This window comes from Stylophora pistillata, chromosome 9 (genome assembly GCF_964205215.1).
Source record: "Stylophora pistillata chromosome 9, jaStyPist1.2, whole genome shotgun sequence".
In the NCBI taxonomy this organism is placed as follows: domain Eukaryota; kingdom Metazoa; phylum Cnidaria; class Anthozoa; order Scleractinia; family Pocilloporidae; genus Stylophora; species Stylophora pistillata.
Genome location: NC_142527.1, coordinates 17955425 through 17981612, shown reverse-complemented (window position 1 = coordinate 17981612; position 26188 = coordinate 17955425). Strand labels below are relative to the sequence as shown.

Genomic DNA, 26188 nt, shown 5'->3' with positions numbered 1-26188 from the left:
CTAAATCACTCCCTGGAAAAATTACAGACACCATTATGCACGAATAACCTTTACGACATTTCGGCAAATATAATGAGCTTCATTAAGTCAAAGCATCCGAAACCACTATCGAATATCATATCCCAAACGGCTAAATTAAAACGGTTAAGCTTTATTATATTTATGAATTCTCAACAACTGTCAATCTTAAAATACTCTAAAACAGGCCACCTGGTAAAAGACTTCTAAAACTCCTAAACTCATTTCGTAAAAGCACTTGTTTTTCAACACTCATCATTAAGTGACTGAGATTATACACAGGGAACAAACCAAGCAAAATACTAATTTTTGGAAATATTTATATTACAAAATATATTATATAATACTTTGATTCTAAAATAACTTTTTAACGCTTTGGTTGTTTGTTCTCTCTTCAGCAACACCGAATTGAAGCGCTAATCTCTCCCTACTGGGTTAATGACGGCTAACACTTGTATTTTAATTGACGTATAAAATTTTGACGACGAAAAATGGGGAACTTTTAAGTGCAAGCCAACCCAAACGGGACAGGGCAAGAACGAAAAGCTGGCGACACTGCACTTTGATTGGTTGACGTCATTACAAGACTCTTTCATGAAAAATTCTTCCCTCGAGTTCTGATCTTTGTTCTTCAAGGGTAAACTTGAAATCACGCAAAAACGCCAAACAGCGGCACTCCTTTCAAGGGGTGGGTACGTTTTGGTACACTAAATAAGCAGAAACTGAGAAATTTAATCGAGCACTACATAAATAATGGATTAAGGTTTGTGTAAAAGGGTCATGAACATAATAAAAGCACTGGTATACTGTTCTAGAGGCAGCATGCGTTTAAAGTTACAACTAACAAATAACCAATCGCACCGTTATGACTAATCTATGACTCTAAGAAGACAATTTAACCTCTCAATTCCCAAGATTTGAATGGCAATTCTCCCTAACAGCGGCCATATTCTTTCCAAATAAATTAGTTAGGAGAATTTAGTGTTATATCAAGAACGCCCCTTCTAGTGATAGTTTTTAAAAATGTCAATTCTCATCGCATGAAATTGGATAACGTATAAACATTGTAAGAAGTTACACATTAGTCAATTTTATGGAAAATAAAGGTTAAAAGCTGTTTGTACTGGTTCTGTTTGGAGTGAAACAATCAAGCACTCTTCGTCAGTTGGACTGCGTTAAACAACAGATTGGACTCAACTTGGCAAACTGTAGAGGAATCAACTCGAAGTAACATGGCTTTAGAGGTTTTCTTGATCCTTTTCAATCTCAAAAAAAGAACAATTAAGCTGATCAAGTTAATATTAGCAGTACATCTAAAATTGGAATTGTCTAGACCAAGATTAGCTAATATGAACACTAAATAAACAAAGGAAAACAAACCATAAAGTTGTGAATTTCAGCACAGGAAAAAAAAAATAAAAAAACCAAAACAGAAACCGTGCGCCGAGCCCTACTTTGTTCTCAAAATATGTCAGGAATCTCGGGTTAACCTTAATTGTGAACTTAATTCAACCAATTAGTGGCTGGCGTCGGTAAGGTTTTCTTGTCAATTACTGACTGAAAAGTTGTAAAGAAGCGGTTGTTTTTCCCCTAGTGGGGGAATATTTACGTTTCTTACACACGATCACATATTTGGCGTGTTTTGTGATGTACTTTCCACTCAGCTATGAACCCAAGGGTACTGTGCGTGTTAATCACATAAAGGGGCGAGTGATGGATGTTTGTTCGGCGGACTTTTGATGGAGAAGCAACGTATCTTGCAAAGATTGCGCCGGAAACATGGATCTCCATGGGGGACATTTTCCAATGAATTTATCTTCGAGAGTTTTTTTTTTCTTTAGTAATTGAAGGTTTTGATTGAAGGGATTAAAATCATACTCACACGTCCACCCAAAAATTTCTAGACTCTTTTAGACAACTACTCCGTTGAGGTAAAGGCCTGTACTTTTTGCACTAAATCTAAAAGCACTTTTTATCAGTTAACAGTGGTCAAGTGCAGTGCAAGTCCACCTTGGAAGGCGCGCACAACAACATGTTGCAAAACCTTAACTTCTTTAGCTTGTTGTAAGAAGCTTACGCTTAGAAGTCACGTATAGCTGAAATCCTCGATCAGATCTAAAAGCTTGTGTATATTGTCCTGTAGGGTCTGCATGTCGCTTTCCAACGTCTGCAGGGTGGATAACAACTGTAAAGAGAACGAACACCGCGGTTTACGTAGTGATAAAGTGTTCTACGTAGGCGTAATGCAACAGTTATCTTTTTGGGCTAAACCGCCGGCGCACCTCAAAAGACTGTAATACGCCTTAACGACTACATATGCGGTTCTGTGTGGTCGAGGTAAAGGGGCTGTAAATAGTCTGGATAATAGCAGGATGTGTTTGTGTGCTCGTGAGATAATGAAGCTAAAAATGAAGTTTGTAAAGCCGGGTATCATGCCGAGAATCGGCTCACGAAAAAAAAAGGTAGGTTTCTAACAACAGCTCTTGATGACGTCATGGTTCGTGCCGTTCGAAAACTTAACCTTAATTTTCCAGGTTTGTCATTTTGAAGGTTGCTTTCATTCGTAACCACACAAGGTAAATATAGAATAAAGACGGAATTCTCATGGCATGAGAAACAAACCTCCTTTTGACTGGCATTTTTTAGCTTGTCTATAGAGCTCATTTGTCGTCGTTTTGTTTTGGGAATCTTTCTTTTGATATCAGGGAAGTGCTTCTCACAGATCTCCCCAAGTTCGTCCCCGTATTGTTGAAGTTTATCCATACTGTCCTCCATCATCGACACAACTTCCACTATCTACGTAGAGAAATGACAAGGCACTATAATTTTCAAAGGCACTAATATGCGAAGACTTATATCATTCATGCTTCGTTGTGGTTAGTAGACAGATAGTGAGCACGAAATTGGTTCTTGTGTTAGGAAGAACACCGGGTAACCTTGGCAAAAACCCGTGATGCAAGGACACGAACCGACTAAAACAGCCAACCCATACGTGACTAAAGCCCGGTGATCTGGGAATCGAGCTCAGACGACAACGACGCTCCCAGCAATGAGTGGCCTTCTTTCCCAAGATAGTTCGTAGCACTTGTAAAAAGAACCTCTCACCCAAGGTTACTGAATTCTTTCGACTCGCGCAACGGACTAACACGAGGGGAGAGTTTGCTTCAAAGAGTGCTGCACCATCTGTTCTTCCTTGCACATTCTGTATCACATCTAAACCTTAACTGGCGAGTGACACAGATATGGCTGTACGACAGACACGCCATTTACAATTTGGGATGGCACTGAACTTACACGACAGCCTCAAAAAAATTCAAAATAGAATAACCTTGATATGCTGGTTGAAATTTATTGTCATCGAATTCTTTTAGTGTCAGATAACAAGAGGCAGACGGGAACGCCTATCCTTCATTCAATCAAGTAAATGGGAGATTTCGAGCTGCAATTTTAAACGGCTTTGCGCAGAAAAGTAGGTCAGATTTCATTATCTACAAAAGCGACTTTACATGATCAAGGTCTGCCGAGGTAGTTTTCGTTCGATTGGGTTTATTTCTCGAGTGTAACCGCCGCTCGAGTGAGACATAGAATTTGCCAAACGGGGCACTTCTTGATTCTCATACAACCAGCGAAAGGTGCAAACTTGATATGCTTAACGGTTGAAAGACAGCTGCTTTCTCCAGCGGAAGAGAATCTTGCACAATACTCAAATTCCCGCTGAAACTATGCATCAAGTTGGGAGAATTAACATCAAAGTAGACAAAGGAGAGAGAAGTCAGCGGGTGCAGAGAGATTTGTTTCGCTCAAAAGAAACGAGTTGAGAACGTTCAGTTAGGATAACCAAAGTTAGTGACGAGAAAGATACAGTAGAAGCTTTTCGTAACTTTCTAGCTATAATTTCTTGTGGCCTATCCATATTCCTAATGCCAACTTTCCAAGTATTAGCAGCAACCGTTGTGTCAAATCATTCGCCTATTCTACCTTCTTAGGTTAATTCCTTGGAAATAGGAACAAACTCAGTACAAAATGTTAATTACAATAACCAAGCGATCTCTGTGATCTGTTTGTTCACGTTCTGTTTGTTCATCTATTAATTGCCTAAAATTACTACAGAACTCCTTCTTAAAACGTGGAAAAAATCTATAATCCCCCACTATAAGTCTTCAAGCACGAAAACAAATCTATTTATTGTGGATAAGTAACAACTCCACAACAAACAAAAGCACACTTTCTGAAGAAGGAACAGTGAAGTTGAAAATGCCCACATATTTGGATTAGACTACCATGCCAGAAACAATACCCAGGAAGTTCTATTAGTGCATTCTTGAAAGAGTTTCTATGGCAACTTGATTATGGCACGACAAACATATTTTTACCAGGAAAAAATAAATGCTTTGTCAATACATCGTGTTTCTAAATTGGGCAGTGTGGAAACCTTCACACGAAGATTAACATGGAAAAGAACGTGTTAAAAGAACCACTTTGCCGATTAAGCGGGTTTAAGTGACGTCATTAACAAAACACTGCTTTTCGACGCAACATCAGATATCTAAAATTTTCTTGAAGCAACTATTTCCACAAATAATTAATCACTCAGAACAATCTCGGAGGCTAGTTCTTGACCCCTTGATATAGCACGAGTCTTATCTCATCACAGCACTTGTTTAACTTTTATCGGTTTACGTCAAATTGACGAGCGAACGAGAGATCGGCGTCACTTAAAGACAGTAAAGAGCCAAACACCTCATCTGTTCGACAAAAGAATCGTGCAAAGAGCGAGGTTGATTAAATCAGTAGACAGGATTACCTAAGGATTAACTTGAAAATCTCTGGAATACGATAGGTGCTAATTGTGTTCTCAAGAGTCACCTCTAGATTTCCCACACACAGCGCAGCTAACAAAAATTCTTTACAGCTGTTATTCGGCAGCAGTAGACTGATTCTGCTAACGAGTTTCCATCCTTGTTAGCACATATTACGTGATGATAGAAGTTACAACTGTTCCGTTAGTACATTCCCCCCATCCATCAATTAATTCGCGTTTTCAGCAGCATTAATACATCCTTGGTTTCTCACAGGCCTGCTCGTTGCTGAATAGCTCGTTAGAGGTGAAAAGAGATAAACGTTCACTTAAGCTGAACGGTCTTGTACGTTTTTCTACGACTTCCGCAAAAGAGTCTACGTAGAGAGTTCTACGTTTGCAATAAAAAAGATTAGTTACTCCCCTGATCCAGGAAAATTTCTTGTTAGGTAAAATACGAAGTAGCTCAAATAAGCAACATACAAACAAACAGTTGTTTGTTGGCAAACACTCGACGCACAACCAGAACAACACAGCAGAAAGGAAGCGGCTCTTCCTCCTGTCCTAGAAAGAAGACTTACAACAGATGGCTAGATTACCACGATTCAGCTCGACGTACCGGAAGGAAACTACGGTGGAACAAGTGGGAGAGTCCGTCGAAGATGAGATGTAAGATTAAAGGGGCTAAAAAAAAGGTTTTCATTTGGTTGGCAATATAACTTCGTGCCTACTTAGAGGTGACTTAGTAGTGGTTCAATATGCTAGGTTTCTGGTGAGTGAAAGGGCTTCCCTCTCTACACAAGAACCAAGCATAGCCAGCGGAATGCAATTCTAACACCATTTTTGATTTCTCAACCATAGCAAGGTCGAAGCCGCGCCCTTTTAGATAAATGACTCGATTAACAACAAATCTGTCGGCCTGCGGTCGAAATAACAGTGCTCTGAAAATCTCTCGTACACGGACTGTCAGCAAACTGATCATCTCACCTTTTCTGTAGAGGCTTGTGCAAGTTCGGAGGAGAGAGAAATTTCTTTGTTTTCTTCGTTAGACAACAGCGTCATTCGCTTTTGAGTCTGAAAAAAAAAAGAGGACAAATATCAAACCGCTCGTAAACATGACAACGCCCTTGGCGTTTTAAAGCAATAAAGACTACTTATCATATCGCATAAAGATTCATAAAAGTGAAATCTTCACTCGAGCCACGTTACCCCTACAACTTGAAGCTTCTTGAGAGTCTGAAGTTTCCCCCTATTTTTGAGGGTGAAATGCCGAAGGCAATTGCGGTGACAGTTTTTTGAGCCAACTGTGCCTTCCTTCCAGGAAGGCCGTAGGCAATATGTTATGGTGTCGTGAAAGTCCGTAAATCCTCCCCGCCTCTCAGGGTTTTCAAAATGGCCAATTATCGCGTGATACTCGAACTCTCTTTTTGTGACTCGTCTGGACTCGCGTAATATGGTTCAGCTCTGACTCTGTCCATCGTTGAATGAATCTGACCGGGTTTCTTTGGATTCATTTATGTTTTTTTCGGCCTTTACTCGATGTTTGTTCAGTCTGTTCACGAGCTCACCTCTGCATTTCCACTTGTTATCGATTTGAACGCAAAAGCTACGTCGTTAAACACATGTGCATTTTAGCTTGTAATTACCCAACATGGACTCTGAAGAATAACGGTAATTGAAAGGAAAAAGAAGGAAAAAGAAAAGAAAAGACAAAGAAAGACAAAAAGGAAGTTGACTTGGCCAGGGCTCAAAGCTCATTACTTCCGACTCTAGACGAGTAGGTCTATCCATTGCGTTAGGTACGCAAAGCGTATGAAATGGAGAAGTTTTGTTTCAAAGACATTCGATTTAATACATATATCTGGTCTATCAATTTCCTGCCCTACCCCGGCCTGTCCATTGACTAGTATGCAAACTCTGTTCTACCCATGTCCTTCTTTTGTCTCAAATTTTACGTCGACAAGAGCTGTTCATTAACCCCTCTGCATTTTACACCACATTGGGTTTTTACTGCGGTAACAATAGGCAAATGCATCATAGACTGCCTTTTCTTTCTCGAGGCATTTGTTTTCTGTCGTCATAAGCGAGTACAATATGAATAAGAAGCATGTTTATGATTACCTGAACATCCTTGCGATGTTACAAATATATTTGAACCATATACTCTCTTGATACGAAAAGGCTTTTTATTGCACAACTCGTGTGGAACATGCGCTTATTTCTCTCTCTTATCTCTACGGACTAATCCCCTGCTTTAGACTAACAATACTCTCTGTTATTGTGGATTCGTACCTGTTCTTTGAGCTCGTTCACCAATTTGTCTTTTTCCGCTTTGAATTTGCGTACCTCGGCGTCACTTCCAGCTGTGGGAGATAACTCTAGCAATGCGATGTTAGCGTCTTTCTCGGAGATGGTGGCAAGTAAAGCATTTTGCCTACAAAAAATAGATAAAGATAGATGAGCCATTACAAGTGCACTTGACAAATAAAAGACAAATTTGAATAAAGATCAGGGCGACCGAGAACTTATGCCCCGTCTACTTAAATCTTCTTTTTCGATCACTCACAACTGGACGACAACTAACCCAACACGTATTTAAGATTTTAAACAGAGACCGGCCTTTACTGATACACCGACATGCCATGCGTACATCTAAATAATTGGGCAACTAGTTGGGCGTAACACCGAAAAAAGGGGGGGTGGGAAACAAGTGGTGAGAGCCCCTGAGAATAAAGAGTGAGGGGAGGAAGATAGAACGAAGGGAAAGGGCGATAAGCAAGAGTGTACGATAAAAATGTAAACATTTTTCAATACTGAGACGTTTTAATAGGCGAGAGACAAGATTCGGTGTACGAACAGCAGAGTACGAGAAACAGAATTCTCAGTTAAGTAATGTCACACTATTTAAATTAAACTGCCGTTCAGCCTTTTAATTCCAAAACAAGTAACTTCTCCTCACAACAACAACACATTCATAAGAAACAAGTGGTGAGAATAAACAACCTCACTACCTAGAAGTTGTTATCTCCTTGACCTTCGAAACAACTAAAAACGAAAAAAAAACACCATTACCTCATTTCTAATAACTGTTCTATCATCCCATGCCTTTCAGTTTTGTAGTAAGACAGGATCATATCATTCTCGTTCAAAGCTAGAACCAAGGAAGCATTCTTCGTGTTCGTTACAGCAGTCTCTATCCGAACTCTTTCCACTTCCGACTCCATGTCTTCCACACGATGTGCCGCTGTCTCGGCGTTCTGAGCTTGCTGAGCCAGTAATTCTTCGCGTTCAGCAGCAATGGACACGCTTTCAGTGAGGGCTTCTTCCAAGACCGCAATTCGCTCATCCTTTTTCTGCAGCTCGCCCTGTGGAACAGTTATCAGTTTAAAGTTATACGCCAAGAAGCGTGGATCAAGTTTTATGCCTTTATGAAAATGGGGTTTTGTCATTTCTACCGGAGTGGAAACGTTAATTCACTGTTCATAACCTCTGGTTTACTAAGCAACCCTGTTAGAAACACTAGGCAGTAAAATTGTACTGCCTATTCAAGAATCGAGACCCGAAAACCATACCCTCTCCGGCGGCATATAACTGATTCGACCACCCCGCCGGACAGATACACCTATTACCTGGAAGAATTCAGCTGTCTCGCCTTTCTGATCTTCTTGTTTCTTGACCTCATTCAACAGCTGGGCTTGTTTCTCTCTTTCAAGCTGCTGATTTCTCTTCACACCGACCAACTTCTTGCTCTGTTCTTTAAGCTGCCTGAAGAGAGAAAGAAAAAAAAAAAACATAAACAAAATTTCCATATGCAGAGGAAAGAGCTATCGGTAAATACAAGCGTTTGAATGTCTCGACTGGATTAAAATTGTTATTCCACAAACCATAGATCCGTATGTTTGAAAGAAGGGACATAGAGAAAAGAGCGAGAGGACTTTTTAAATTATTCCACTAACTTACTTTTCCAAATCATTTATTTTAAGATCTTTAACTTCACAATCATCCGACAACTCCTTCACTTTTGCGCTCTGTTCTTTCAGTTCTTCTTGTAGTTTCTTCATTTTGCTTTCTCTGCTCTTGAGTTCTATCTGTTGTTTTCTGAGATCTTTTTCCAGTATGGAGATTTCAAGTTTTCTACTACTCAGATCCGACGTCACTTGATCTGTTTTGCTGATTTTCTGGAGATTTAATTTTATAATCATTATCATTAAAAGGGCCAAAGGAAGAATTAATGAGGATAATGATTACGTTGACGATGAAATAAACGCGCGCAGGGACTGTTAGAGTAAGAATTGAAGAATTACATGCTATGTCCATTTCCTACAAGGTCGCTGGCTGAAAAATAATTAGTGCGAAAGAGTTTCGTTTATAGATTTACATCGGTTATTTTGTTCAGGAAACTGTTGTGTATCCCATACAAAAAAGCCCTCCAAATTTTATTTTTGTTTGAGTGAGTGACCTCAACCTTAGCAAACGCTCTGCAAGTTGTGAATGAATGACTTCATAGTAAAATTATTGAGGTATTGAGTTACTGATATTGATTAGAAAAATGATTGAATGAATGAACAATTGACTATATGAGTTACTCGACCCAGTTATGGTCAAAGAATTAAGACTCAGTATCTTATTGGAAAAAAGGTTTGCGCACGACGTAAAGACCGCCATGTTGGCGTACTAACAGAAGAAAACTCGGCCATTTTGTAGAGTGAATTAGCATCAGCTGATCTTCTTTAAATACAAACACTTTCTTTTATTCCAAAGGAAAAAAACAGTTTATCTGGAAATGGCGTGGGCGAAAACGCATAGTTGTCAGTCAAGAAGGAACATTCAGAATTCGAACAAAGGGATAATGCATAAAATTATACATAAGTGTGGCATCAACATTTGGATATCTCGATAATGGAGTTTAATTGTTTTGTAAAACACTTCACGGCCCTTATCAATAAATGGTTTTTCCCGAATAGCCTTACAACAGACAAGGCAACTTTCGAATATCAAACAAACCTCGTCTATCTTCTCTTCCAAAAGTTTAATTCTTTCTTGAGAGGATAACAGTTTGGTGTTTTTTTCTTGTAACGATGTCTTCAAGGACGAAATCTGTTTCTCTAAGCTAGCAACATCCTCCTACAAAAGATAAAACGAGAATGCGTTGACATATAATTGGTTATTGAATGCAACAAACAAATAAACTTCCGCAATTGTTTCTGAAATAATCAGAAAACGTAAAAACTGGGCAACTTTCGAATAAGCGTAAAAAGTAATCTGAGAATGCTTTCGTTTGCTTCACAGCGCTCTGTAACTAGCACCACATTTTCAACCAATCAGATACAGACCTCGCGACTTGGTCACCCGCGTTTTATAATAATAATAACAATAAAGTAGATGCTTATAGGGCGCATTTCTAATCTCAATGCGCCTATCAAAAGATTATTAAGACATAAGAATAAGTAATTAATTAACAGTAATGTTTTTTAAACAAAAATGTCTTAAGCTTAGTGTTGAATGTTTCTACTGTTTCCGCTCTTTTAATATATTCGGGAATTGAGTTCCATAGTTTCGGTGCAGATACTGAAAAAGCGCGTCCACCATATATAGGAATTGGATTTAATAGGTGGGCTGCATAACTGTGAGCGAGTTGATGATCTCAGTGTTCGACCATTCACGTGTGTTAACGATGCTCCTTGTTGGTTGTAATGGTAGTACTTAAGGTGGCTCGTACCGGTTTTCATCTTTTTGATGGTTTGTAACTTTGAAAGAATACAACAGAGAGACTGACCAAGGCCAGTTGAACACTTTTACGGGGTTGAATTATATAATCATTGGTTATCCAAAAATAGGTGTCATTTCATCACTAGCAGTTTCCATGGTAACGCTTTCATAGGCTTATTCAGACGCATTTTTTAGCTTGTGGCTTAAATCATTCGAAAACTAACCCGGTGACCCCCTGATTTTTTTCAGTGATTGCTTTTGGCACTTGAAAAGGAAAATGCACAAAGATTTTTAAAAAATTATACGGTGCGGAATTTCAGAAAATCTACAAAAAAGGCAATTTTCACACATCGCAAATTTCCTTCCGTAGAATTTTCTAGTTTTTTTTTTCTGATGATTCCTTTCGACGTTATTATCATATTGGAACAATAAAAAGAAGGATTCACTGGACTTGTTTTCATGCGTTTAGCAATTTCCACGCGCGTTCTCGCGCATTTAATAATTCTATAAGATCGACATTTGCTCATGATCTGTTATAGCTACCGCTGATAATTGCGTGTGCTCGCGCGAGCGCCTACGATCTGATGTTTACAGACGTTTACTGCTAAGAAAATCATTAAGCAGCTGTCAAAGACAACCTTCCGAGCTCATCTTAAAAATCCTACACACGACTTCTGGCTATATCATATTATTTTCCTTTAAGTTTCAAAGTCTTCTTCCACTTCAGGTAGATTATCCTTCACTTGAGTTCTTCTTTTTTCGCCGTCGTAAGATTTCATATCGGTTGATTATTTCTTTTAGATGTGAAGTAAAGCAACCTTTACTTCTCCGAAAATCGTCTTTTTATCTTAGTTTCAATCTCTTGCATTCACAGTGGCCGCTCAACACATCAAATACACACTCTTAGGTGAACTTCTCACAAAAGTAGAAAAACATCCTCGCACCGCCATCTTTGTTTTAAATTTTCGTCTTTTAATCTCGCGCTTCTTTCGCACGTTTCTCTCGGGCGTGACGCAAGAGTTGTCTGTTCCTGCGCGAGGAAACTAGTACGAGCCACCTTAATTAAACTTTCTATTACCAACTGTGCTTCGTGGAGTACAAATAACGCGCGAGACGAGTACAAATATCACGCGATATTTTTATTCCAGAAATATCCGCGCAATTCGCCCGCACTGAAATAACAATTTGGCGCGCTGGATAATAAATCTCTTATTAGACGTTTTGTTGTGTAGTATCGCTGAGTATTTTTACTTGTTGTTGGTATTTTGACTCGTAAAAATACTCAGCGATGCCACACAACAAAACATCTAATAAGATATGTCTATATTTTGGTCACGTGCAAGCAAAACAAAAAATAATGGTAATACTAATACGCTTCCATCAGCAGGAAAGAGAAAAATGATCAGGGGAGTTGAAAAAAAAGTAGACTCTACACTTACGTCTTTTTCTGCGAGTTGTTCTCTCAAAGATGCAACTCTCGCTTCCAGTTTTTCCTGTGATCGTTTGACTCGGTTCACCTCCTCCTCGTTTTCAGCGCCGCTGCGCTGCCGTTGACTCTGTAGTATTTCTATTCGCCTGTCCTTCTCGCGGATGGTCGCTTCCAAATTAGTGATGGTAGTGGATGAACCAGAAAACTCAGCCTTCACGGAAGACAGTTGAGATTTCATACTAACGATAGCGGAATCTTTCTCGCGTAGATCTCTCTCGAGACACTCGCACTTTTCAAAACAAAACAAAAATATAAGCATCCCGTCAGTATGGTTCCTCCTTTCAAACAGTAACAACAAAAATAACGCAGGGTTTTCAGTCCAAGTTTGTTCAGGGTTGTCCTGAGGTATTTCATTATGATGATTTTTTCCAGAAGTTATTCAAATTAGTGTCTTATTTTTCCATTCCCGATGTTAAAGGTCAAATAACACGGTCCGCGCTGGACACTAGTTCCCGAGGGTCTACCCCAAAACTGTAAATCTCTAACAAAGCTAATATCCCGTCCTGGTAGGAGTAATTTACGTGAAATTCAGTTAAAAAAGACCTCGTTCAACTATTAAGAAGTAACATTTCAGTTGTTGCAGTTTTAAATACCAGTCAATTGACTATATGTGTATTTCACAAGGAAATATCAGTTAGGAGGAAGAATTACTTATGAAATAATTAGACTTTAAGGACTGATTGTAAAAATAAAAACTTAAGTCCTTACTTTTTGTTTGAGACTGTTTATTTGTCTTTCTTTTGTATTCAGTACACTCTGGAGGTTCTCTACTGCGTAGTAATTCTCCGAATGTTCTGTGGACACTGACAACAGTTTCTTCTCCTTCATTCTTAGTAACTCTTCTCTGTCATCCAGCCGACCACGCAAAGACTCCAGCTGTCATCAGTCAATCAAGCAAGTCATTTATCGATTTTTAAAAATTCAGTATGAAAGTGTTTAACAGAAGCACTGCAATTTAGTCAAGTGTCTACTAGAAATACCGTTAGACTTTGCTTTTCTCTACTGCTATACTTTACTCTCCCTGGATGGTAAGCTAGTCCATCACAGGTAACCCTTACGATCCCATCACCGCGCCCCCTCCCAACCCCTCACTGTTCTATCAGGTTTCTCTCACAAATCCCTTGTACTTGTTACTACTCCAAAGTTGAAAGAGTTGAGTGTGAGTGTCATGTGTCTCACCCAAGAACACTATACACTTAAGGTGGCTAGCACTAGTTTCCTCGCGCAGGGAGCAGGTCACTCTTGTGTGTCACGCGCGAGAGAAATGCGCGAAAGAAGCGAAAATTCAAAACAAATATAGCGGCACGAGGCTTTTTTTCGGCCTAAGCTACTTTTGTATTATTTTGTAAGGAGTTTGCCTACCAGCGTGTATTTAATGTATTCAACGGCCACCGCGTATGCAGGTGACAGAAACGAAGATAAAGAAGACGATTCTCGGCGGCATAAAGGCTGCTTCGCATCCAAACGAAAAATCTAATCGAAATAAAATCTTGCGACAGCAAAAAACAGTGAGAACCCAAGTGAAATAAAATCTGCCTGAAGAAGGAAAAGACTGTGAACCTGCGAGTTAGTCCTTTTAGGTGAGCCCGGGAGGTTGTCTTTGACGGCTACTGAACGATTTTCTGAGCAGTAATCGTCACTAGATATCAGATCGTAGGTGCTCGCGCGAACACACTCGATAGTCAGTGGTAGCTTTAACAGATCATAAGTAACTGTCGATCTTATAGAATCCGGATTTTTAAATGCGCGAGAACGCGCGTGTGAACTGCTAAACTCACGGAGGCTATTGCATAAAAACAAGTACGGTGACCCCTTCTTTTTATCGTTCCAATATAATATTATCAGTGAAAAGAATCGTCAAAAAAAATCCTAGTAAATTCTACGGAAGGAAATTTTGCACTGCGTTAACATGGTCTCTTTCTAAATTTTCTGAAATTCCGCCCCGTAAAACTTAAAGAAATAGTGGTCGCCGAGGCTGGAATGCGTTTGAATAATTTGAACTACTTGCAGAATAAGACATCACGTCTCGAGTATCACATTCGACGCACGTATAGAAGCTGTAAAAATAAACTAACAGTGGCTTTAAGAATCTTGAAATATATTTCGCTCTTCGAGCCTCATCAGTCAAAAAGGTTCTTTTCTTTTTTGGAGGGGTCTGAATAACCCTTGGAGAAATGACACCAATTTTGGATAACCAATTATTATATAATTCAACCCCGTAATAGTGTTCAAATGGCCTTGGTCAGTCTTTTTTTTGGATTCTTTCAAAGTTACAAACCATCCAAAAGATGAAAACTGGTACTAGCCACCTTAATACATGGTCCCGAGGGAAACAGTTAGTTTGTTTTCCCGAGAGTCCTGATGTTTCCTGAAGGACCATACATTACGTGCTTTGTTATACGTTTAGACTCGTATGGCAAAAACAAGTCGTTGTATTCGACCACCTAACTATGATTCGACGCACGGGCAACAACTGCGCAATTGTATCCTTGTCGGGATGCACTTGAATTTGATTAAGGGCACGTGACCAACAATCAACCAATCACAATGCTCGTTTTGTTTAGCGAAAGTCTTGGTATATAACAAAACATATTGACCTGAGTCAAAGTGGAAACAAAGCCATCCTCTTCTACTGGTAATTTTTTCACAATTCTATAATCCGTAAATTATGAAAACAAAATTTTCCTATTTGTTTACCTAAGGGCACTTAATCTACTAGATTCATATCATGTACACAGATAGGGCTCCTTGTAAAAATAACTTCTTGAAAACACAAACTTTGGACATGGTAACAAAGGAAACTCGCCACTCTATATTGATAAAGGTTGAACTAATACAAAATAATATCATTGAAATTGAACATATGACTTTTCTGAAGTGCATGAGCATCGATATAAATATTACCAGTAATCAAAATAATATTAGAACAAACAAATACTCAAATAAAATACATCACTCACCTCACTCTGGAGATTCTTGATGTGATGTTCTTTGGCTGACAAAGAGGTTTGCAACACAGAAATATGTTCTTGTTGATTAGCCTGATGAGCTTTTAGTGTCTCCAGTTTGGTTTCTGCTGCCACTAATTCTGCATTTTTCTTACTTAGATCCACTTTAAGTGATTCAATCTTATGACATGAAAAAAATACATATGTATAAAAACAACAACAACAGCACATAAGTCACATACACCCCCAGAATAAAGCCAACATTTTTTTTAGGTGACTTAAAATCACATGGGTATTGGCCACTGGATTTTATTCAAATTCATCAAATGTAAATAAAAGGTATGTGTTATGCTTCATTTTTCCAGAAGTTTCTGAACTAGCTCTCAATTTAAACCCATGAGGGCATAACAGAACCTTTTTGAAACTTTTTGCCTATTAATTTTAAATCTAAAACTTTTTAGTCTACAAATATGGCCTGACATGTACTTTTACATGCATACAGGTGAAAATGACTTGGAAAAAATAGTTCATTTTAAGACAAAGAAACTAACTTTGTGCCACAAAAAGGTGCTCAAGACCAAAAATGACAATGTGGAGAGAAAATAAACACATTCTCTTCTAAAGAGCACTCAATGTTAAATAACATGGTACATACAGGTACAGTGACAGAGACAGATCAATAACCATACTCATGAGTACCTTCTGCTAAATGTACTTACCTTGGTCTTCATGAATTTTGAGTGGCTTTCGTAAACTTCAGAGTGCTTCCTATCTTCTAATCTCTTCTTTTCATCTTCTATAGCATTCTCCTTCAGATTTTCCATCTGACAGTAGGACGTGATGATTGCAAGCAGTTAGTGTACATGTATTGTTCACAACAAGAGAATGTCAAATGCTCAGTGTGAAATAGAACTGAACACTAATTCAAACTGAAAAAAAAAAAAACTAATATGTTTATCAATATTGATTGCTCAAATCCCAAAGATTGTTGACTGCATTTTATCTGATATCAGGTAAACAGGGTAAAGTTACATATTAATTGATCACTTTGTAAATCAAAACTTATATAGACCAAATTTAAAGGTACAAATTAAGTTGTTTTACACAGAATATAAAAAGTAACCTTGAAACAACTTGAAATATTCACTTCTTGCAGATTACAGCTTTTAAGACAGTTTTCACTTTATCAATTGTGGTATTCAAAGAGTACAAACCTCTGCTTCCAGCTGGCTTATTTGTGTCTCCAGTGCGGCAATATGGCTATCCTAAAAGAACAGTGAAATGACCACAATATCAGGGACGTGACCTCCTCAATATTGAGAGTGACAAATTGTTTTAAGAAAAACACTTCAGACTTGTAAAGAAGACAAGTATAGTTGAATTGGTTCATGTCACCAGTATAATCACATGGCTGATAAATATTAAAAACATTGATGTTCATTTAAAAAATCATCTACTACACATTGCACTTAGTCAGTGAATAAGGGAGTAAGTCATGTTTACACTGCATGACTGCCTGTCATATTGTCATTGTTTAATAAGTAGTCTCAGTAAATTTTGAAAGAAAAGGTCACTCTTAATTTCTTGCAAACTGTACTTGTTTTAGTTTGTAATGTATTTGTTTTGGAAAGGGCTAACATAACAAAATGCATGTTTGATGAACCTCTCCTTTTACAATATAACGTCTAAATGCCCATTCAATCATAACAGGAATAAAGTAAAATACCATGACATATTTGAAAGTGTGTGATACAAGTGTATAGGGGTACCACAATATGTTTTAACACTCCTTTCCTTGTAAAAAAATACATTTCGACCTTTGAAAACCTGAATTTGAGATCATGATAAAAGACTAACCAACAGGAAGCTTAGGTATTAAGTTACATTGCAATTAACTGAAAATGATTGCATTTATATACAGCTGTATTGTGTGTTCATGAGTGCATCTGCATGAGACAGAAAAAGATTACTCTTAAGTGTTTTCATCTAAAGAAAACAAAGTTGGTGAGCTTATAGTTGTCTTTTTTGTGTGTTTGAAAGAAGATTTTCAACAAAATGCAATTACTTGTGTATACACTGTCCTTGAGCTATGAACAATTAGTTGAGCATGGGGAATAGTATAAAACATTTAACATATTAAATTTCAGAAGAAGGTGCTGAATTGGAGACTTATTTTTGGTGTTCATGGAGCATACCGAAAGTTTTTTATCGCTGTGTTTTACGTCCCAAGAGCCTCACTAATGGTTTTTTCAAAGTCAAGTCATAATTATGGTCAGCATTTTAGAAAGCACAGCTCTCAAGTGTCATGCATTGAGCATGAGACTTTAAGCACACAAATCCAATCTTATGTTCTCATGCTGAAACTATCATTTCTCAAACATTTAAGGTTTCTGATTCAAACTTTTGGTTTTGAGACAACAAACTCTAAGCCCTGCTTTCTGGGACACTCAAAGTGACTCAAATATTACCACAGCTCCTTTAAAAATTAGATAAATAAGACAACTTTATTTGTTCAGGGTATCCAGAGGGGCCCTGCCAATACAAAAATTTCTTGCATTTATACCTAGTACATAATTATGGTGAAAGCTCACAGTTGCCTAAACTTTTAAAACTCCAAGATAATAACCTACATGTACATGACTGTACAAAACTATCAAAACAAGTAACCAAACAAACAATTTTGCATTTAAACTTTAATGTGATTTAAAAATATAACTTTTTAGGAATTTTCTTAGAAGAGGATGTACAGTTACTGCTGCAAAGTTGCAACTTTGCAGGGCAATTTCTGGGAGAAGGGGAATTAAAAGATAGTAACACTGGTAAACCTTCTAACAGTGATTGCCCTCCCACATTTACTTTTAGTTTACATCAAAATCTTAAATACCTTAGCCAACAGGTTTGCAGATTGTTTTAGTTCATCATTTACATTGTTGATTTTAACATTATCAATTTCCTGCAAGTAAACAAAGCAAAAATGGTAAGAGCTTCATCACTAAATACTGCATTGCATTGGTTACTGACATGGTTACATATTGGATGATTTAAATATTAATGAATTTCATGAGCAAGTGTTTTTCCAACATCCCAAGTGGGTTATTACCTAATAGGAAAAAATAATAATAACAGAATTTATTTGACAAGGGTGAACCAGATTTACACAATGTATTTATTCATCTGGGCCCTAACAAACAAACTGGAAACAAACAGTGAACAAACATAGTGTTCAAAATAACACTATATCTGTAAAATAGCTAAGAATTCACCAGTAATAAGTCAAAGGTGTAGTCAATCAGAGCATTTGTAGTATCTTAAGTGTTTTGTAGACATGTACATGATCTTCATGTACAGGGTGTTCATTAACCAATCTAATAGCAGGAAGGTGTAAATAGACAGGGTTCCTACACTTTTGACCTTTTAAAATTCCATGACTTTCCATGACTTTTTCCATGACCTTTTGAAAGATTCCATGTCTTTGACCTGTTTGCAAACATTCTCACAATGTGTGCTTCTGTTTATTTCTAATGAAATTAAATCTGATTTTTGGACTTGTCAGTTAACTTTTCAACTTTGGGTCTTATTGCCTTTCACTCATAGAAAGCATATTGATTTTCCATGACTTTCCATGACCCACACCTAAATTTCATGACTTTCCAGGCCTGGAAAATGAAATTTTGAAATTCCATGACTTCCCAGGTTTTCCACGACATGTACAAACCCTGACAGATGGCAGAAAACTTCTCCAAGGCTGAAAATAATTGCCTAGGACATCAAAATCTAGCTGGAAAAATTTAGAGAAACAATGGGAGAATTCTCTGATCTTTGATGCAAATGAATATACACCAAGAAACATGGTACATCAGTGAAACATAATTATGCTCTGGCAAATTAATACATGTAGTAACCACAAGACATGTTACATTGTATAGATTATACAGTGCAGATGTAAGATACTTGTACATTAAAAAAGGAACCACATCTAATTTTGCTGAAGATTTACATTTACAGGGAAAGGATAAAGGGGATAAAACTGTAGTGCTGTGTCAATGGGGATATTCAAGGTTAAATTTAGTTAAATTTGGTTTAAGCAACTGAGTCACTGTAAATTAGCCACCATAGAGAGTATGAGGGGAATGAGAAAGGGGAAGATCCATGATAGGACATGACTGTCTCAAATGGCAGTAATCAGTCAGCACTTTGTCATTTTCAGAGGCAAGTGATGAGTTATTTCTCAGTTGTAGAGCCAATATCATCATCATGATGGCAACTATGTCTAAGGTTGATTGACTTCCATCACAACAAATTTTTTTACAACTTCCCCAACTGGGCAGTGGTAAGAGTGACATTTCTTTATTCTTTGAGTTTCAGTAATTAACAACTTAATCTTTACAATTTTAGTATGCTGTCAAGCAGACAGGTTATAAAAACTCACAATATGATCCCCGAAGGAAAATTGTCTTACAACACCACAACCTCAGAATTTCAAAGAATCAGAGTGTAAGTGTAATAGTTTGATCATGTTACATAACAGAGTCACGGCATGGCAATGACAAAGAGAGGATCAGTAAAATAACAATTCATATTAAAAAGCATTTGAAGCATTATTACCTCTCGCAAGGATGTAATTGCTCTATCCCTTTCATCAATTTCTTCTCGTAGTTTAACAAGTTGATTGAGAGCTTCTGCAAGCTTCTTTTTGTCAGCATTGTGCTGTTCTTTATGCATCTCGAGTTGCTTGGATTCAAGTCCTTTATTGCTTTGGATCATTTCCATTAACTGAGTTATAGTTTCATCCTTAGCCTGTATAGCTTGCTGTTGAGCTTCAAGTCTGGAGCTCAATTCTTCCAATGATCTCTGGAGTATAAATGTCTCATTATCCTGTCGATCTTTTTCACCCCTTAAAAGTTCTAACTCGCGCTGAATTCCATCCTGTGAATGTACAGAATGTGATGAAGAAGAGAGGGATCGCCGACCAGTTGAAAGGCGATCTGTTTGTTCTTGCTGTTGCTGTAACCGTTCCTGCAGATCTCGAATTGTTTCTGCTTTTTTCTGAAAAGCAAGTAAATAAATGCAATTTTAAATCCTGTTAGACTAAAAAAGTTAAATGTTTGTTTTATGAATACCATAAATCCTTAAATAACCCTTTATTCATTTCAAATCAAGGAAAAGATAATCTCGACTACTTAATCAAAAGAGGCAATTACAGTACTAATCACTCCTGGTAACCGTGTAGTATTTTATTGCTATTGGCTTATTCTTTAGAATAGATGTACTGACGAGGCAGATGAGTCAGCTTTCTGTGCATGTACACAAAATTCAGAGACTCCTATTTTTATTCAGTCGATATCCCTCCTTATGTGCAAATTTTGCATGGTTATACAAGTGCATTTTTGGTTAAAGCATATCTGAGTTGTACTGTAATTTTCAGTGAAACACCTTTTAATCAGAAGCAGGTCAGAGGCAGATCAGAGGTGCTCATTTAAGATGGCTCGTACCGGTTTTTATCTTTTTGATGGTTTGTAACTTTGAAAGAATACTACAGAAAAGCTGACCAAGGCCAGTTGAACACTTTTACGGGGTTGAATTATATAATCATTGGTTATCCAAAAATAGGTGTCATTTCGTCACTAGCAGTTTCCATGGTAACGCTTTCATAGGCTTATTCAGAAGCATTTTTTAGCTTGTGGCTTAAATAATTCGAAAACTAACCCGGTGACCCCCTGATTTTTTTCAGTGATTGCTTTTGGCACTTAAAAAGGAAAATGCACAAAGATTTAAAAAAAATTCTACGGAGCGGAATTTCAGAAAATCTACAAAAAAGGCAATTTTCACACATCCCAAATTTCCTTCCATAGAATTTTCTAGTTTTTTTTTCTGATGATTCCTTTCGATGTTATTATCATATTGGAACAATAAAAAGAAGGGGTTACTGGACTTGTTTTCATGCAATGTCTTTCATGAGTTTAGCAATTTCCACGTGAGTTCTCGCGCATTTAAAAATCTGGATTCTATAAGATCGACATTTGCTCATGATCTGTTATAGCTACCGCTGACAATTGTGTGTGCTCGCGTGCGTCCCTACAATCTGATGTTTACAGACGTTTACTGCTAAGAAAATCATTAAACAGCTGTCAAAGACAGCCTCCTGGGCTCATCTTAAAAATCCTACACACGACTTCTGGCTATATCATATTATTTTCCTTTAAGTTTCAAAGTCTTCTTCCACTTCAGGTAGATTAACCTTTACTTGAGTTCTTCTTTTTTCGCCATCGCAAGATTTTAATATCGGTTAAATATTTCTTTTAAATGTGAAGTGAAGCAACCTTTACTTCTCCGAAAATCGTCTTTGTTATCTTAGTTTCTATTCTCCTGCATTCACAGTGGCCGCTCAACACATCAAATACAAGCTCTTAGGTAAACTTTTCACATAAGTAGAAAAAAATCCTCGCACTGCCATCTTTGTTTTATATTTTTGTCTTTTAATCTCGTGCTTCTTTCGCACGTTTCTCTCACACGTGACACTAGAGTGATCTGTTCCCCGTGCGAGAAAACTGATACGAGCCACCTTAAGGTGGGACCCTTTCTTTTGAATTTTGGCTGAGAAGAGGTGCCCTTTTCAAAGGGAACTTATCTGAGAAGAGCCTTAACAAAAATTCAAAATGGCTGTCTCTTTAAAATGTTTTCCTTTAGAGATGTTAGTCCTGACGAAATTATACTTGAAGCTTTCATGAGGTACTTCTGCATTTAGAGCAAAGATAATTATATCTCAGAGTCAAGTACTCATTTGAGGATCACAAAATGCATCCATAAACCTAGTCACATAAAAGATTTAAGAGGAAACACAACAACACTTTTTTTTAAACCCAAAAACTGAGATAAAAGTACAAAAGCAGGAAAAAGCAAAGTAGTGCAGTTATTGTATAAAAGCTCCTACATAAAGAAAAACGTAAAGAAAACCTTATGCTGCTGACCACTTTCAGACCACCACCTAGGTGAAAGCCAACCTGTCAATCTCACTCCTCTCAAGGACCACGAGTTGAATTACTGTTGTGTGTTACCCTTGACCCCTTCTCTACCACAGCCAGATGCCTTTTCCAACCAGCAGCCATACTGAATTTTTCTCAACAACCGGGATAATTTATTTAATCCATTACAAACAACCAGACTCCCGGTAATGTTTTTATTTCAGGACATAGATGACATTTTACATAGGATGTATATGTACGTCCTTGGAAGGGAAAGGGATAAATAAAAAAAAAGTTGTTGTAAGTTATTAGTAATGTTATCATCAGAGGGTAACCAAGCTGGTGACAGACAAGAAAAGAAGGAGAGGAAGAACTAATTAAGATATTCCTAACTGATAAAACAAAACCTAATAGATGGAGAGAGAGTAAGAGAAAAAGAATACCTTACAGGTACACCAAGAAGGAACAAGAATGTGAATAATGGGCTGCCATCAGTACCAGGGTGGTTTGGAAAATTGAAAATAATCCCACTCACATATGAGGGGCACAGTGTACAAGGGGCACAGTGTACAAGGGCCAAATCAACAAACATTAGGGGGACCTGAAGTACATTAAAAGACAGCTGACAGGAGATAACTGACAGAAGACAAAAGTCTTTGATGTATAAAGGTGGAAAATGAGAAAAAGGACAGGAACCATCCTATTCTTGCTACTGAAACATCAAGCAAAATGAAAGAAATATGGAATACATGGGGCAAAGAGAAAGCTCTGTTAACTATATTGGGCATGTCTATAAGAGCATGACATTCACAATACTGCCATTATATGGCACAGGCCTCTCAAGTTCAACAGTTAAAAATATACTTAATTGAATTTACCAGTAATTAAAATTGGCATGTACTGGTACATGTCAACTGTCTGAGTGACTTTTCCTTCTCCCTTCCATATGAATAATTATTTCTCCATGTGAGGGGATGAAAAACCAAAGAATGCTGAGAAAAATCCTCAGAGCAAACAGAAGACAAAACACAAACTTAACACATATGATACAATGCTTCATAGGGCATTTTATCTTATTACTATATTAAGCCACTTCAGTTCCCTTAAATAAATTTAAAAATGTTCATATTTCTGTGAGGACATTCTATTAGAGAATATTACTCAAATGATTGATTGGATTCAGTAGTAGCTCACCCAAAAGATAGTTCTTATTCCTCTGTCTCCAGGTTGGGTGAGAATCAGAAACATTCATTTTTGTAGAAGGAAGAAACTGGTATAAATCGGAATAAGGATGAAACTCAACCCATAAGCGATGTCCAGTCAGGATCACACCAATGTCATAGCAGTGGAAAGTTAATAAGCTCCCTCAAAACTATGTTGTACTTCTTTATTACACTTTTTACACTGTCACTTTCTCAAACCCAACCCACAAGTGATATTCTGTCAAGATCACACCACCGTCAGTGGAAAGCTAATAAGTTCCCTCAACACTGTGCTGTGCTTCTTTATTACACTTTTTACACTGTCACTTTCTCACCCCTATATAAACTGCGTGCTGAAATATCCATTAATGAGAGAGAAATGAGGAGTTACTGGCACCAAATCAGATAATTTGGCAGTTGCACTTTTGCAAATTGGATGCTATCACTTGTAACCAATGTCAGTAATGCCAATAATAAGAAGATTGTAGGAGAAAGAAATTATAATACCAATAACATTTTCAAGTTTTGAGCTTACTTCTGTGCATCTGTAAAGTGTTTCTCTGCACAAGAGATTTGCATCATCATGAGAGCCTTCAACCTCCATAATTAGGAGTCAAAAGAAGAAATGACTGGTTTGATTTAAAGGAAGGGTAGAATAACAAGAACCAAAGAGCTGTTTGATGAAAAAAAAAAAAAGATCTTTAGATTTAAATCCTCAGACTTTTGGTATCTCATAACTTACTTGTAAATTATCACATGAAAAAGCAAGAATGGTTCCAACGAAATTAATTCTACCTGACGGTAACAAGATGCTGCTCAGAAGATAAATTGGCACTGGTCAACAAATGCAATTTTTATCGAAACACAGTTCAATTATTCATGATCTTAATCATTGGTGTATTCGTAAGTAACCGTATTACCTTTGAATTGCTAATTCTGTTAAGGCAACTGATTAAAGTCAGTCAAAAACAGAACGATAGATCTAATAGCTACTCTAAGTCAAATCAATCTCCTAAATCTGTTTTTGTTGTAAACTGATCTTGAGAAAAGGGGTCAAGTTTGGCTTTCAAAAAAATTATTATTTAAATTAATAAAAGTGACAAAACGTCGTAATCGTTGAGTATTTCATGCATTCTTCTCAAAAATTAGTCATCACACGTATTTAACACTGAAACTGCATTGGTTACATGTCAGGGAAGCTTAACGATAATTTATCAAAAGCGAGAAGAAATCAAGCTCTATTAAAATTTCTTTCCATTCACGAATCACGTACTAAATAATTTGTTTCACTAACCTTGCGGTATAGCTTAAAGCGAATTGCAGCGGTGTTTCCCCATGTATAGATGTATAAATTCAAGGAAAGCTTCGAGATAGTAAACTACACCTCTAATGACCATTTATTGTTCTAAACACAATAATTCCACCTTGGAACAACAATACCCTACACGCTTCTGCTGCTTTAATACAGTTGTCGGAAAGAGCGAAACGCTTAGAGCTTGTGCCGATTGTTTGTAAAGATTTTCAATAAAACGTTTAAATAATGCACAGCAGTCTAAGTGGTCTATGCCTTTTCGACACCGTTGCAAAATGGTAATCTTAAGTCAGGCTGAGAATTGGAGTACCTATAAATCAATCAGTGTTGGGGCGCAATATCTCCGATTCGCTCAACAAGCCGAGTTGAAAGAACGTGGGTTTATAATTATAATCGATCGGGGCTAAAATTTTCACTTGATTTCCCCGCGAGTCACTTCCGTTTTAAACAAATAGGCACACGTTTTATAATTTTCGGTTTATCCCATAATAACAGATTGCCTTTGTTACTTAATCCCAAATCCCAAAAGAAAATAACGCACCCAAATCAAGACCTTACCTGTGATTCTTCAGAAACAACATTTAGCTGCTCCCTTAGTCGAGAATATTTATCTTCTTCGGCTTTCCTCGCTGCTCTCTCTTTTTTCAGTTCTGGACTCCAAAACATTTTAATACTTCTCATACTGGAGTTTAATTTTGTTTCCTTGGCATCAATTTCTTTCCTCAGTCGAACGTTCTCTTGTTGTAATTCAGCCATTGTTTTTTCGCCCATATCCGCAAGTGCCTTCGTGTTCGCGTTGGGCGAAGGCGATCCACCCAGCGAAGATTCGCTCGAAGAAGGGCTCAGCCTCGGAGAATGGTTCAGTTCGGTGTTCAACGAATACATCTTAGACTAATCGGTGATATATAAACCCCGCTAACGGCGCAATACTGGTCTGCCACAAAAACCAATCTAAGTGACGGACTTCTCTCAATAATATCTGTCGAGAGGTGAACTCACATGGGTCTTGATATTCAGACAATGTAGAACCAGTCTTACGTCAAAGACGAAAGATCCGCTCGCGGTGCTGTATAGTGTTTTTTCAGCTAATCCAGTGGGACGAAGCAGCAATTACAGCGAGCAATTGACGAATTAAGCTCAGAATAAAAAGGGTCCCAATATCTGCATCGTCAATAATGTCAATTTCGACGGTTCATTTAACTGCCGTTGTCGAGGGAGACCTAGCGAATTCGATGGCTGAACTTCACTGTCGCTCGAATAAGACGTGAAATTATCTTCGTTTTACCACAGAACGAAAATCTCTAACAAAAATGCCTAGTTCGTAACCCAATGAAGCGAATGGGAAGTTTTCGTCAACATAATAAGTGCTCATAGAGTCGCCCACGGATCACTAAGCCCAGACAAATTTTCAGCGGTTAATAGATACCCAAATTTGGAGGTAGTCACGCGAAGACGAGTAACGCATTATTCTCTTTCTTTTTAGCTGCCGCCTTGTGTTCTACGATACCTCTACAGAATTTCTCGAGACAAGGTTTAAATGGCCCAAAATGCTTTCGAATAAGTTTCCAAATACACCAAGGTTAATTAATTCCTTGCTGTTTAGTAACTAGTCATTAGAAAAGCACGAGGCAATTTTTAAAGACATGTTTCAGCATGACTGAAACAACCATCATCAGTTTGGTGCAAACTGGTGCAAACCTGAATTTTCGGCTATTTATAGACTGCCAGGAAACAAATGTAAAAATAGACT

The 26188-nt window shown here is 37.7% G+C and overlaps 1 protein-coding gene across 1 annotated transcript; it reads right to left on the bottom strand.

The window, feature by feature from the left end:
• Positions 1–131: 131 nt before the first annotated feature.
• On the bottom strand, positions 132–25935 carry LOC111322311 (ERC protein 2). Its single transcript, XM_022925388.2, has 16 exons — positions 24997–25935; positions 19568–20008; positions 17847–17915; positions 16177–16227; positions 15682–15786; positions 14975–15142; positions 12723–12890; positions 11965–12243; positions 9821–9940; positions 8777–8994; positions 8446–8581; positions 7889–8181; positions 7109–7250; positions 5804–5890; positions 2641–2814; positions 132–2203 (listed from the first exon to the last, which is right to left on the bottom strand). The coding sequence occupies exons 1-16, from the start codon at positions 25321–25323 to the stop codon at positions 2105–2107; spliced, it is 2877 nt and encodes a 958-aa protein (XP_022781123.2). The 5' UTR covers positions 25324–25935; the 3' UTR covers positions 132–2104.
• Between the last annotated feature and the right edge of the window lie 253 nt (positions 25936–26188).

What these genes read in the sequence shown, in the direction of transcription:
- LOC111322311 (XM_022925388.2), bottom strand. Translation starts at nt 25,323, where the DNA reads ATGTATTCGTTGAACACCGAACTGAACCATTCTCCGAGGCTGAGCCCT. An exon ending in CAAAATTCATGAAGACCAAG is followed by an intron (nt 15,143 to 15,681) that starts GTAAGTACATTT and finishes TCATGTCATAAG; the next exon opens with ATTGAATCACTTAAAGTGGA. An exon ending in TGGAAGAGAAGATAGACGAG is followed by an intron (nt 8,995 to 9,820) that starts GTTTGTTTGATA and finishes TTAAATCTCCAG; the next exon opens with AAAATCAGCAAAACAGATCA.